The 14236-nt window shown below is 46.2% G+C and overlaps 1 protein-coding gene across 1 annotated transcript in view; it reads left to right on the forward strand.

Annotated features, from left to right (window-relative positions):
* LOC119431672 (uncharacterized) overlaps positions 1–12897 on the forward strand; it is a 42951-nt gene extending 30054 nt beyond the window's left edge. Inside the window, exons 6-11 of the mRNA XM_037699150.2 lie at positions 497–649; positions 3422–3698; positions 5432–5592; positions 9272–9606; positions 11263–11608; positions 11796–12897. Of these exons, the coding sequence (XP_037555078.1) occupies positions 497–649; positions 3422–3698; positions 5432–5592; positions 9272–9606; positions 11263–11608; positions 11796–12113 (1590 nt within the window). The 3' untranslated portion in view covers positions 12114–12897. The remainder of the gene's footprint in view (positions 1–496; positions 650–3421; positions 3699–5431; positions 5593–9271; positions 9607–11262; positions 11609–11795) is intronic.
* The last annotated feature ends 1339 nt before the right edge of the window (positions 12898–14236 follow it).

The following is a 14236-nucleotide window of genomic DNA, read 5'->3' on the forward strand; positions in this document are numbered from 1 at the left end:
TAACAATAAAATTGCGGATGAAGAATAGCGCCACATCCATAGTATACGCAGTAGGTCAGCGCTCGATCAATGAGCTAACGTCAATACAGCACCGCAAATCATTTTGAAGGAACCCAAGCGTGGTGAGATTACCCATATTATTGATTTATGTATAATTATGCAGAATTCATATTCTGCCGAAGGAGAGATATTTACTAAATAGCAGTTCACTATTCAATGTTAGTGACCTATTTTATGTTGGTTGAAGAACTGGATCGCCTGCGCTACAACCAGTTCTCCTGCACCCGAATAATTTAGTCCAGTCTCCGTTGCATCGGTCTTTCTCCATATAGACTGTTAGAACTGTTGTGGTAGTCGAACGGAACAAATATTAGGGATTTTCAAATAGCGAGTTGTCGAATCAAATTGAACGGTACACTAATTCGCATTTAATGGTCTCGGCATGTGTTGCACGAAATGGCCTTCTGAACCGGCACGCTTTCGCTTGCACTCGCAGGCCGACAGCGATGACGCTGCTACATTCCTAGACTATGTGGCCCGCAACCGCACGCTGACGAAGATGTGGCTGCAGCAAGACCTCCTAATGGCTCGAGGAGGCGACGCCCTTGCGAACGTCGTCCGCAACCACGTTACCCTCGATTCCCTCGAGGTAAGATAAATCCGAGCACTGATTTTTTCCAAGTTGTCTCACGATGCAAATCTTACCCGACACAGGGCAACATGCCCCATTTGTGGCGTTTTTAAAGCATCAACAGGACTTCACGTCCATTATTTGACGGCAACCCAAATACTAAAGGTTGACGTCAACCGATACCGAAGAACGATCAGTTTTTTTCTGTCGCTATTTCTTTAGTGTAAGGTGCGGCGTAATTTGTAATAACGTCCCAGTTTCGCCCGAAAGGCGAAGCATCAAGTGCGATAGTTGGACAACTATACGAAGTCAGGATACAAGTTTTATCGGCCGTATAAACTTGCAAACATTGGCTTACTAAATTAACAAGCACAGCGTCACGCGAGCACAAGCAAACATGAACACATGTCGCTCGATGACCGTGGAAACTCGCTGTCGAAACGCTGGTGTGAGGAAGCGCAGCAGTAGCGAGCGAATTGACCTTCGTGCTCCCTCTCGCTTCAACGCGAACCAAACGTCGAAAGCACGGAGCATACGAAGCTACCAGCACTCCGCGTACTTTTTTCCACATCGCAGATCCCTTTGACGATGAGGCCTGCATGGGCGCGCACTTTGTCCACATCACAGATCGCTTTCAAGATACGGCGAATGAGTTGTAAGCAACAGTCGCCGGGGCAATGACTTTACGTATAAAAGAATGTCATAAGCACAGAGGCTTTTGCTTATTGTCGAAACCAGAAGTAGCGGCTTAGATACTCAACAGCTAGCTAATGTTTTTGCACCCCAAAACAACTTGTTTTACGCACTTGTGGAGAGGTTGCACATTTATAGCCACACTGTGAGTCCACAAACATTTTGGGGCTTTGCGGGATCGATCGGGGTTTCCTCACTCTGAAACCAGCGAGACCATGATATATTTTCTTTGCTAAATATACGCTATTTTCAGTTATGCGCCAAAATTCGTTGGCTTAATACTCAATCTCGACCAAAACTTTCATGTTCATGCAGAAGAATACCTTTAATGTAGGGAATGTGAGGATTAACAAATACTAATATTTTTTCGGTATTCAACTACCCAAATTTTCTACTTGCTATTTGTCTTCAGGGTGAATATCGGCTACTTGACAAGCCCGCTTGCATGAAAATCAAACCTTGCGCAAGTGACCGCGCTCTTGCCATTTCCTGAGGACAAAGCAAAATAATCGAATATCAGAAAAACTATTGAGTATTAGTCGCACATTTAATCGTGTAAGCTCTACAATAAATTTGAATTTGACGAACCCGTCGTTTTATTCTCCAGAAAATGTACACTGATACCAAGTCGGTTCCTATTAAAACCTTCGAGCCCATTCTATCACGTTTCTTTATGGGGCTGACTAGCCTCGGCGCACTGCAGATGTTTCGTTTTGCACTCATCAATGGCCCCGCAAGCTTCGCGTCAAGATCCCGGCTTCTCAAGGTGCCAGTGTCTCAGTGATCGTGCTTAATTCGGTTGCGCAAGCGATGTACGTCGTACCGGGGTGGACGTCAATAGTGCCGGGCTTCCCACCAGCATTTAGGAGGGTTGGCCAGTCTTCCACCCTCTGCTGTCGATCAGCAAGTTTTTCACTCAAATATTACCGCGAGGTTGAGCCACAAAGACCCATGCGTCTTGGCGGGAGCAGAAGACAATAACGAAGATGCACACACGTGGAGATGAGTACAGCGAAGTTTTACGTTTCACTTCGCATGCTATGTATATAGTCGTTCATTTCAGTGCGTGAAGCTTTTCCTATTGTGTATTTCTGAACACTGTTCTGTGGTCTCCGAGGGACCAACTTCAGTGCGTCAGTGGTGCCTCGGCCCTCGGCGAACTGCAGTAGCTGCTCGACTGACACGACCCGGCAAGAAAGCAGAGGAAATGTCGGGTCACCATCGCTGTGCGACCTCGGAGGGAGCCGAGCGTGGGAGAGACGTTTGGCCGAAAGGAAAACCCAAATTTATTCCAGCTGCGTCAGTAGGTGGCCGGAGCGCCGGCGAACCACGCCTCACGTGACTCCAGCCCACGCATCTCTGCTGCTACGATGATGACGATGCCTTCACCAATGTGCAGCCATTGCAGTGTAACTAGCTTACCCATTTTCTTTTGCGCGTACATAGGAGCACCCAATTATACCGCTCCCCTTTGCACATGGCGAGATTTTAGCCACTGCATCGAACTGTGTTCTTCAGGCCTGTTATCGTCGCTTGTCTTCAAGAGTTGTAAGAGCTTATATTTAATAATTGTATAGGCTGCGGTGCTTACACTGAATATGAAATACACACGACTGCTTCGAAACTAGTCATTTATTTCCGGCATGATGAGAACACGCCCATTCGATTATGTTCCACATAAACACGTCTTCATTTCTCATAGGCACCGCACTGCGGATTCGGTTTACGATGTGCGAGGTCGGTCAGGCTGCACCTCTGAACGCATGGGCAAAGCGCGACACGAACTGCTTTTCGGGGGAATAGCCAATCCCAATACTGGTGTGATGAATTAGTTTGTTCCGAAAGCATTGGGTGAAGTTGATCAGTGATTTTCCAAAAAGCAAAATGTGCTTCCTTTACAAATGTTCTTTACAGTACGGCATTATTTACCAAAGATGTATTCCGTTTTATACGTAAATTTATACGTCCACAATCTGAGCGCGATCCTTCAGCTGCACTTCAGTCATTCCGCATTTTCAATGGCGCATTCCAGGCCACCGTGTTCCAAGTACTGTCCGCTGTGCCTTAATGCCTTGGCTTGCCCTGATTGTCTGCCAGGTCGCTGGCGCAGGAACCGCTACTCCATCGGCTGTCCTGAAGGCAGCTGTGCAGAGCCCCAGCCTGCGGTCACTCATTGTCAACAGATGCGTCATCAGTGCTCCGGACGTCAGAGCGATGGCCGCCGCCCTGACCCGACGCCCACCGTCTCCGGCCACCGCTGAGGGCGCGACAGCAGCGCCGCCTTCCCCGACGAGCCACTTGGAGAACCTCAGCTTCCTGAGCTGCGGCGGAACGGATGCGCGGTTGCAAAGAGCCTATGCCAGCCTCATCGGAGGCAAGCATGAACACTTAGTCGTGCGCGTAATTTAAAAGCGAGGATACACAGTAAACACTTTTTTCACCACTAAGGGTTACGTTTGAGGGGTAACACAAAATTGTTAAGGAATAATAAATTGTCCTTTTTTGTGGGGAAGGGGGGGGGGGGCGCAGGGGCTAATTTTGTGGTAACCGAACATGGTAGCTGTGACCGCACGGCTCTGCAAGAATCAACAGCAAACCACACTAAACGTAATTATGCTGGCGAGAAGTGCGGAGGGAGCAGCACTCTCACTCATTTTGATTGCCTCGCTCTCGCTGCCACCTAATTGCTTACGAAACGTCCTGTTTTACCGAGCTTTTGCTGGATGTCTTCGACTAAACTTTGTAACATTGTATAGGGGTGAATATTCTGGCCATGGCAATGGCATGCTCATTTTGTCTATACCCAATCCACCAAAGTTTCGCCTGTGTCGGAATGTTATGGGGTTATATGTAGTGTCGCCATTTATTAGCCTTGCGGAATTTTTGGAAATCGCCTGTTGCAGGTAAATCACCTGTTGTAGACATTACATTGAAGCACAAGTTAAACTAATTAACCTAAAGTTAACTAAAATTAACTTCCCGATTTACTTCCCGGCACATATCGTAATTTACATTTGCAGCCAGTGACTTTGCAAGGCGTGTCCTTTTGGCATGTATTTCCAGAAATACGCTTTCGTCACCAGATACGCCATCACTCCCCGTAGAAATGCCCTGTTCCACTTTTACAAAATGCCGTTTTATGCATTGAAGCAAGAAATTAACTGGAACGCTCATGTATTTCCTCCCAAACATTGAGAAATGTCTCAAAACCGGTGTAATCCTGTAAATTCAAGTTGATACGTCCTGCAACTCACCGGCTACTCTTCTCGAAATGCAATGTGCCGTAAAGTTATTTGGTTTCTTGAATTTTTGTTAATTAGTTGCATATTTATTTCAATTTCTCGGGCAAGTTACGTTCGCCTGTCTGGAGAATCCCGCTCAAGGACTAAGATTGTTACCTGCAATAGGCGATCTTTGAAAATTCCGTAAAACTGAGAAATGATCATGCCATATATATAGGGTGCCCTAAATAGCGTTAGCAATGCTGTACAACGAAGATTAAAAATTACGGTGCAAGATAGCTATAAGTTCTACTGTGTTTGCCTGTCATCATCTGACGACTGAACACTGTAGGTCTTGTAATTGTGCCTTGCACTGTTTTTCGTCTTTCAACAGATTTGGCTAACGTTGGTTAACACACACGGTATACGACGTTGAAGTGCCCCGGACAGATTAAACACTGCATGTGGACCTCCGACTAGATTGCATCTGTTGCGCAATCGAAGAGTAATTACCGATGTCAAATATATATATATATATATCCCCTACTTTCGGACAGCTGCACTCCAGGCCAAACCCAAAAACGCCTGTTTCATTGACACACGTGGCGTAAATTCGATGCACACACCTATCAATGGCATTCATACCACGACTAGGACAAAACATTTGAAACGCAAAAGCGATCGTACACTTAGATTCAGATGCTTCGCATCCAGGTGGTCAAATATTCTCTAGGCGTACCTCCCTACGGCGTGTCTCCCAATACGCAGATCGCGGTTTTGGTAAACAGAACGACAGAATGTATTTACTTGTTTTCGGTCGCCACTCCGACCATATTGGCGTATACCCTTTCCTATTTTCTCACGCCGTGTCCACGTCTTGGCCCAGGTGTGCTGCTCCGCCTGACGGTGACGGACTGCTCTGTCGCAGATGTCTTCGCGTCGGCTGTCGCTAAAAAACTTAGCACTGACACTCGCCTACGAGAGCTGTTTGTGCAGCACAACCCATTCACCACCAATGGACGCCGCACCATAGTCCAGGCCCTGCAGGTGAGCAGCTGCTTCAGATTCCAGCGTCGCCACGGTACTAGAATTTCTAAGCGAATTACAAAATTAACATCCTTTTTTTAAACCTTTAAGGCCCAGTGATTCCAAATGGAATCATAAATTTTGTAGCTCAGTGGGCAACCCCGGGTTAAAAAGGTTGTTCTTACGCTGCAACTCATATTTAGCCCTTGTTCTACATATGCTGGTAGACTCGAGGAAGTGCTGCCACCTCTGAACGGAAAAATAAAAGAATCGCTTGCACTGTTCCTGCCATTCGCTGAGATCCCCTCTTTTCACCGTGCATAGGTACAATTATTTTATTTTTTCTCCAACATTTTGACTTTGACTATTAAGTGTTATGCTATCCCTTCGCAGTAAACTTATTCAGTGAAAGTATTTGCGGGTGCCGGAGAACTTTGCGAATCTTGACGATTCCAAATGGAATCATTGGGACATAGCGGCCCCGACTACTCACGCGATACATTTTCGATTGACGTTACCTCACTCACTAAATCGCGTGTTTGTTCATGCTGAAATGGCGTTTTTATGCCGTACTTGGTCATGTTTTGGGCGCGTGTTACCTTATGGATCATTATCGCGTCAGGAGCCTGTATTTTTGGTGGAGCCTTGCTCTGCCTTTTGTGATTTTATGCTGGTGATATGAGCTTATGCCATGTATATAAACTTTTTGGGGGGAAATCCCTCCGTAATACGGAGACATTTTCTTTTGGAACAGATGAAAACAATCAGCCCATGCGGGTTTTATGGGGAAAAGAAGTCCCAAAGCTTGTGCTGGATCCCTCGAGTTGACATTGATTCGTCCGACGAAAAAGAAGTCATCGCACAGACTAGAAAAAATACAGAAGAATGTGCTCTCACTCCCCCGTTCGGTGCGAGAAGTGTGGCACACACCTCTGCCTCAACAAAGAAAAGAATTGCTTCAAAGAGTTTAATCTAAAATAGACTTTTCACGTATTGCTTGAAACGACGCATTTCAAGTCCACCAAGTCCCAGTGATTCCTTTTGGAATCATTAAATAAGTTTTGATTGAAAACTGTGAGCACAGATTTTTTATAGTTTTTTAACTACCATGATCATGCACATCTCAAATTGTAAAGACCAATTTTTTAGATTGAACAGAATTTCGGTCTGAAAGGGCTAAAAGACGATGATCAGGGGGAGTTGCGCGGTCGATCTCAAAGTGCGGCAGGGAAGATTGAGACCTGTAGTGGTGCCCTCAGTATCCGATATCAAAGAACATCCAGCAACGAAACCTGCGTCTGAATCCTAAATTACCGCTTTACAGCATAATTATAAATGCTTATAAAAGTTACATTGACACAAATTAATTTTTATGCAAAAACGGGCAATAGTAGGTGCCTCTTTATTTTAAAGCACAAATTTGGGGTTTTTTCAATTCTACACTTGCCACTTAGTTTCGCCCATTAACATGGCCTACTGTTCAAGGAAAGGCACGGGGGAGGGGGGGGGGGGAGGAGTAGAGTGACGTTGGCCTTGTGACGGAAGAAACATTTGGTTATTGTATTTACGATATGCTATAATGCATGCATGTAAATTTCACAAAGTTGCCAATGCTTTAATTCAGCTGTCCCCAACCAGCCAGATATCTACGAATGTTTGCTTTTGATGATCATTAGGGCAAGATTACTCCACGGCATTGAATATCAAAAATGTTTTTTACTGTTCCCACTGAATACCAGAAAATTCGTATCCAGCGCAGTGCTACAAAGGCGAGGCCAGACATGAGTATGCGTCCTCGAAGAAGCTTGGAGTTCAACGACTTCTTGAATACCGTACGACTGATGACACTGCATTACAGGCAACGTGCTGTCATGTTTCAGTGTTAGAACAGCTGAAAATAACGCCTTGTAATAAAGCACTGCTGCTTTATTTTTAGTTAAATAATTTTTCCTTAAGCGCCGTGCAATCAGTGAACTATTTTACCCGGCTGCAAGTACACAGAATAAGATTCCTTTCTTAGCGACGATTAGTCATTACGTCTGCCTTCGAGCCTGGCATCTTAATTTGTATCGTGAAGCTTTTCTGTCGAACCTTTAGCCTCAGTGAACACATTTGTACGAGACATTTGAGCTCCTAAAATATATTTTGGTGTTCCGCAGAATTATCGCAGAGATGCTTGCGCCTTACCATTTATTACCGGAACTGTGCTGTAGCGTGTGGATGTTGCGAAACCGTGTTTTCTCTCAAACAAAAAGAAAATGTTTCTGAGAGGTTTGCATGATGGCTGATGCCTGCTGCTCCTTCTTTGTTGGGCCAACAGTTTTTAGTACAATGGGCAAGGCAAAATTAAAGTGGACGGTACGTAGTAAAGATTGGCAAAACACGCATGAAATGAGTATCTACAAAAAGGTACGAGGACGAACCAGCAAGTCTTTGTCCCTATTTTTATTAGCCAAAATAAGGTACATACATTACACGTACTTTTTAAAATACCTTACACTATTTTACCCATAGTCCCCACACCGGTTCAGGCATTTGTCGCATTACAGCACTAAATTTCAGATGCCCCTGTGGTAGAATTCGTCCGCACGCGGCCTCGCCGAACGCTTCTTGTCATGCAAGTCTTCATGGCCTTTTGAGACCTCTCAACACCACCACCTCGCACGTCTCAAAGCGAGAGAGCTTTCTCCGTGCGTAGGCTGCATTTTCCTGTAGTTTTCTATGCAGCGAGTCGATCGAAATCCAAAGTACAACCGCGATCTTCAACAACTGACAGCAGCGTCGTGCTGTGGAGCTACCGCCGGATAAGGCCGGGCCTTTCCAACGAAGGTCCACCGCTGGGAATGGATATGTTGACTTCGCAACTGTTCTGTTTTATGTGTGTGTGTGTGGGGGGGGGGGGATTCTTTTCTTTGCTTTTTTACTTATTTTTTTCTCCTGTCGCATTCATTTACCCCTGCCCCGGTACAGGGTAGCCAACCGGAGATAATCTCTGGTTAGCCTCCATCTCTTTCCTTTCCCTTTTCTCTCTCTCTCTCTTGTGACTCTCGATACTCTTTCACGTGTTTGTGTTCGGGCTGATGACCTGAATATATAAGTACCCTTAGCTCCTGACCCAGTGACTTCTAAGCGGCGCCAGCCAATACAGGGCCGAAAAAAAAGGTGCTTGGCGTTCCGCGCACCTCATGTGACGCGTTTTTGCTAGGTAGTCTCGAAAGTTCCTCATGCTTAATTTATCTCGTACAACTCGCGCATGTCAAGAAATAAAGCTTACGAACTCTTCGCCAGCGCATGCCGTGTCATCACAAAACAGCTTTGTGACGATGACACGGGAAAACATGATGGGTGCTGCAAAAACTACTGCTGTGATGAAAATAAAATGCGATTTGCATGTTTCTTTTGAACCCTTTTCTGACTGCCTATCGTATAGCGTCGTATTGGCCAACACTAGCATAGCGATCACAGCGGATTAATTTCAATGCATTCCCACTGTGTAGTTCAGCTCTGATTTGCTTTCACGAATTGTGCATTGCTATTACAGAAATGTTTGAGCAGTACTACTTTTGAGCAGTACTCCAAATCAAGTATAGCGGCGTGGGTTTGTACGGGCAACATGTTTTGTCTTCCCCGTGCTAGCTGCGTCACTTCTTCAACGAAGACTGCAACTAGCGATTTCACTGTCCCTATATGCTTCCCGCAGGTGAACAAGACACTCGAGACATTGGCAATCAGCTTGATGCCCGCGCCCGACCTCTCCCGTATGTTCGACATCATCCGGGAACTCGACGTCTCTCGTCTGATCCTCGGCTGGGGGAACCCGAGCGGATTTGATTTCGCAGAGGGAAACCACTTGTGCAGGGTGTCCTCCGCCTTCTTTGATTTGGACAGGCGCGACCCAGAGGACGCCAGAGTTCTTCTGGACACCCTTGCATCAAGTCGCCAAGTGAACGCGGTTAGCCTGGAGTGCACACATTTCTCAGTGCCAGCCGTGCTCCGACACCTAGCCGAGGCGGTCGGCAAGACCAAGTACCTTAGGTATCTACCTCTACTTTTCGCGTGACGAAGTACTTTTCCATGGTTTCACCATTGTTTGAAGCAGAAAGAGTGCAAGTGCATGGTCCCTACTCAAAGCTGAGCCGCCTTCAACATCGAATGACAATTGGCGCATGCAGCCAGTTCAGGGTTATGTACTCTTAGATATTGTTCCTGTCGTAACTATAGCCAACACGGAACCGTACTTCCACACTATCAGAAACAAAGTAATCAACTACAACCAGTCACTCCACTAAAAAGCTTGTTTCATTGCTGTGACAAAATTAGTCTCAAAGCAATTCCGCAATTACAAAATGCAGGACGAATTCTATATTTTGAATCATACTTTCAATAGTACTTCACAAGTACAGTAAATCAAACCGGCAGGTTGGACCCATTTACAAATTCTATTCGCCCGCCGCGGTAACCCAGTGACTTTGGCATTACAATGTCGAGTTCGAAGTCGCGAATTCCATCCTGGCGGTGGCAAGACACTTTCAGAGGTGAGAAATGAAAAAAAAAACATTTTCTATGTGTTTTTGGCAATCCATGCTTGAAACTAAATTGCTAAAAGAAAGATAAATTAGAAAAAACTAATACATTGGTAAACTCGGCGGTAATGCAGTTCCACTCGAACTGAGCTGCGCAAGTGCGGAGCAGTGACTCGTCGGTGTTTTCTCTTGTGTTGTCTTGTAATCGATCAATTACAATACTAGGAGAAAATGTAATTGATAATTACGCAAAATGTTCGCGCAAGAGCTTGCAGAAAACACTAGCTTAATTCAACGCCCTATTCCGTAACGCACGTAATCAAATTTCTAAATAACAAAGCGGTCATGCATCCCTCGATTTAGGGTTTCTGCCATAGGGTTTCTGCCATAATACGTAGTATATATCGGCGGATATGCTGCGTGCAGTTAGCAGTACCCTCCTTGAATTTACCACATGCTCTGTAAAGCGACTGAGGTTTCATGCTTAATAGCATTGAGTGCTAGACGCACTAGAATATCTAACGTATGGAGGTCTTACAGTTTTGCAAAGGGGAACGCAGAAGTGTAGCGGAAAAAGGAGACCAGGACAGGAACACCGAAACACTTCTGCGCTCCCCTTGCAAAGTTATGCCAAATCAACTAGGCCTACAGCTCACTATTCTAAAGCCTCGTAGTTGTCGAAAAACAAACTCCTTACATGAATAGCTCTCCGTGATGGTTTTTCCCGGTAACATCGCTGCCTATTTTCATGCCATACCGTCTTTCATGCGACAGACAACATTTAGGCATTTCTACCGGCATCAGGTGCCATCTCGTCCCTAGGCGCGAACCCGAAGCAAGGAAACAAGATGAAATGCCGAGCTCTCGGCACGCAAACCTTGGCGCCAGCATTCCATAACAAGCTAGCTCGACGTGTAAAGAGGCGACCGGCAGACATGCGGACATCAAGAGCATGTTTCGTCCATGGTGTTCAGGCCTTTATGCCTCCTGGTTACTGAAGCCTCACGCCATTGGAACATTTGCTCGTAGCTCCATTATCTGCAACAAAATAGTTATTTAATTGGAATTTCGGATGCTATGAAACCCGCCATGCCAGCTTTTTCTAGCAGCTGGGCATGTAGCACATTCATCTCTAAACATACGGACAGTGCCTGTTTTATGCATGCAGAGAGCTGAAACTGACCCTTGATGTACCCGAAGCCTACGTGGTCAGCGCACTTCGGGCGATGGAAGATAACAAGAGCGTCCACAGGTTGCACCTCTCCAAGATTACCTTCAAGAGGCGGGCAGTGAAGGCGCTGGGCCGAATGGTAGAGCAGAACCGAACGATCAACCTGCTCAATATTGACCTCATGCAGAGCGGCATTGACAACTGGACCCAGCTGAGGTCTGTCTGCCGCGAGCTGAAAGAGGCCATTCTCCGCAATCGCTTTCTCATATCAGTGAACGTGACTGTGGGCAATGACAACCGCGCCAGCGACTATCCCATCAAGGAAGCTTTGCGGCGTAACATGGTGAGCTTCCGTTTCTCCTATTCTGTACGCTTGCAGATATTTTGGGAACAATTAACCCCTTCTGTACCCTCTTTTACTCGCGATGTAATCTTACAGAAGCTAGTGCTTATCGTCTAAGCAGTTAAGACAGGCGCTTTCCTTGCATTATATGAACCTCACTCGCTGTGGCTTTACCTTCAATACGCAGATGATTGTGAATCAAGCCATCCGGTTCGTCTACGGGTCCATGAACAAGAGCCATGCCCTAGCCTTCGAGACCCTTCAGTACTCGTTATCCGTGAAACATATGATGTGCGAGCACTTTGACATCACCGAAAGGGATGCGCTGGCAAAGATCGATGACGCTCGAAACCGTCTGGCTGCCAACTACTTCATCCTCACTGGCGTCATCCGGGAGAGGATAACTTGCGACCGCAGGGGGAAAGCCACGATCGGCGAACTCGACATGGATCTCCTGGCCCGCATTTGCAGCTACCTCAGCCTCACGGATGTCATGGACGTCTAAGACGCCAGTGAGAACCCTGTCTCTTGTCAGAGGCAAATGCCGCACTGCCTCAGCTACGAAAAAAGCCCATGTCATCATTTAATTCAAATTCAAACAGCTTAGAGTCACAATTATTCAGCCGCACTTTTCCTTCAGAAAGCATTTTGTGCTCTTCCCTGGCCACCATGTGCGTAAGCTGCAAACTTACACCTGTCCATTCGGATTAGCAGATACTTCTCGTATCGAACCACCTCATTAGGCCACCTTGTTACCGCCTTGACGATTCACTACGTAATTGATTAATTCAAGTCATCCTCAAATAGTACCCCGTATGAAACATCTTGATCCGTACAAATACTTTCTTAATGGTATTCATTGTACTCGGGCGCTTCCATCCAGCTCTCTGGAAAGTACTTAATTTGATAACAGTACTACACCAACACGTGTCCACGTCGCTTTCCTATCGTGACATACGTTTGATTAGCCCGACGCAATATATCATCTTTTTTTCTCTTTCGCAAAACAAACCTCACTTTTTAATCATGATGCTCATTTTAGGCCCTAGCTTTTAATATTTTTCATGCGTGTTGTAACACCCTTACTCTTTATTGTGGCTTTTATAAGTTCATGGAAAGTCTTGAGGAGCGGCGCGTTTTCTAAACTGATGTTGCTCACGACGAATGTCGTAGGGCTTTTCCAGTTCAAAGTTGTGATGCATTGCCGCCATTACACCTTTGAAATGAACATGTTTGTAGTTCGAAAAGAGAAGGAAATTTACTCTTCAATAAAATGGTTCCAGCTGTTGCAGCTACCTTGTTTCCTGGTATTCTTTGCGTAAGTGCTCGCGCCGCATTAAACTGTTCAGAATGGATATGGAGTGGCACAAGTTCTCCGTATCTGCTCTCCAAATGCGTCTATACTGTCCTTGTGTATGTATTCTGCCCAGACTCGAACCTTCTCCTATATAACCTGGATCCATCATTACAACTACACGCTCGAAGTGTCAAGCAAAATGAAGCCAACTGGTGTTATGGCTGTAAGTCGGATTGGCCTTTATTATGTCATACATTACGCTCTAATTGGGTGAATAACTGATTTGCGCAGCAGGTATGAAGACTACGGAAGATCTCCGCTGACTTTTCGACCAACGCGATGCTTTCTGCCTGCCTTCAAGAAACTCTCCGGTACGTCATTTTCCCGAGAAAAGTCTTCAAGTCCTGGCCTAGCAGCTCACCAGCCTTCAAATCCACGCGAGTTATGCAGTATCTGAAGACAAAATTCAAGGCCGGGCTGTAGACACTGTGCTTTTTCTGGTGCGCCTCATTAACCTGCCTGGTACTCCCAAGCAGGGTCTGGGTCCTTGACTCCTGGAACATTGCCGTGCACGAGGTCGTACAGGAGTGTTGAATTAATCTCAGCACAGTCTCAGATCAAAGAATCACCTCCTGCCTGGAGAGAACGCGTGCTCACGAGCACGTGCAGCCGGAGGCTACCGGTACGGCGAAGAATAAATAGTATGCCTGATACTTTAAACCTCGCTTCTTGCTGGTAAACTGTGCGCCATCTTAATCATTTGGTGCTGAAGACCCGGAATCTACTACCGGAGACCACGGAAGGCTACGAGTGAACTGACCGTGCAGTGGCTGCGATCGAAGCGGATGTCGAGACTATCAACACCAGGCTTATAAACAAGGCAAGAGCTCTTCTCAGCGATGAAACAGCCACCGCAGATCAGCTCAACGCTATTTACGGACGTCTCGAGATGAATAACAAAGCGCTGAACAAAATGAACGAGGAGCTAGAGAGCCGCATAGCTGATGAAGAGTTTGAGCAAGAACACAACACCGTTGTGGAATACGATTACGATACCAGCGTCATGAGTGAGCTGCTTAGCAAGTGAGACCGTGTTGTCACGTCAACACCGAAGCTTCGGACTTCATCGGCGGCCAGTACAGCGGGAGTCTCTGCAGCCAAGCTACCCAAGCTTACCATCGCCCCATTTGATGGCGATTTTTGTCGATGGAACGGCTTCTGGTAACAATTCAACCAGATGATTCACCACAACGGAAGCCTCGCAGCAACAGACAAGTTCAACTACCTGAGGTTCTTGCTAAGAGGCGACGCGGCCTCTGCTATTGTAGGGC

The sequence above is a fragment of the Dermacentor silvarum genome, chromosome 10 (genome assembly GCF_013339745.2).
Source record: "Dermacentor silvarum isolate Dsil-2018 chromosome 10, BIME_Dsil_1.4, whole genome shotgun sequence".
NCBI lineage: Eukaryota > Metazoa > Arthropoda > Arachnida > Ixodida > Ixodidae > Dermacentor > Dermacentor silvarum.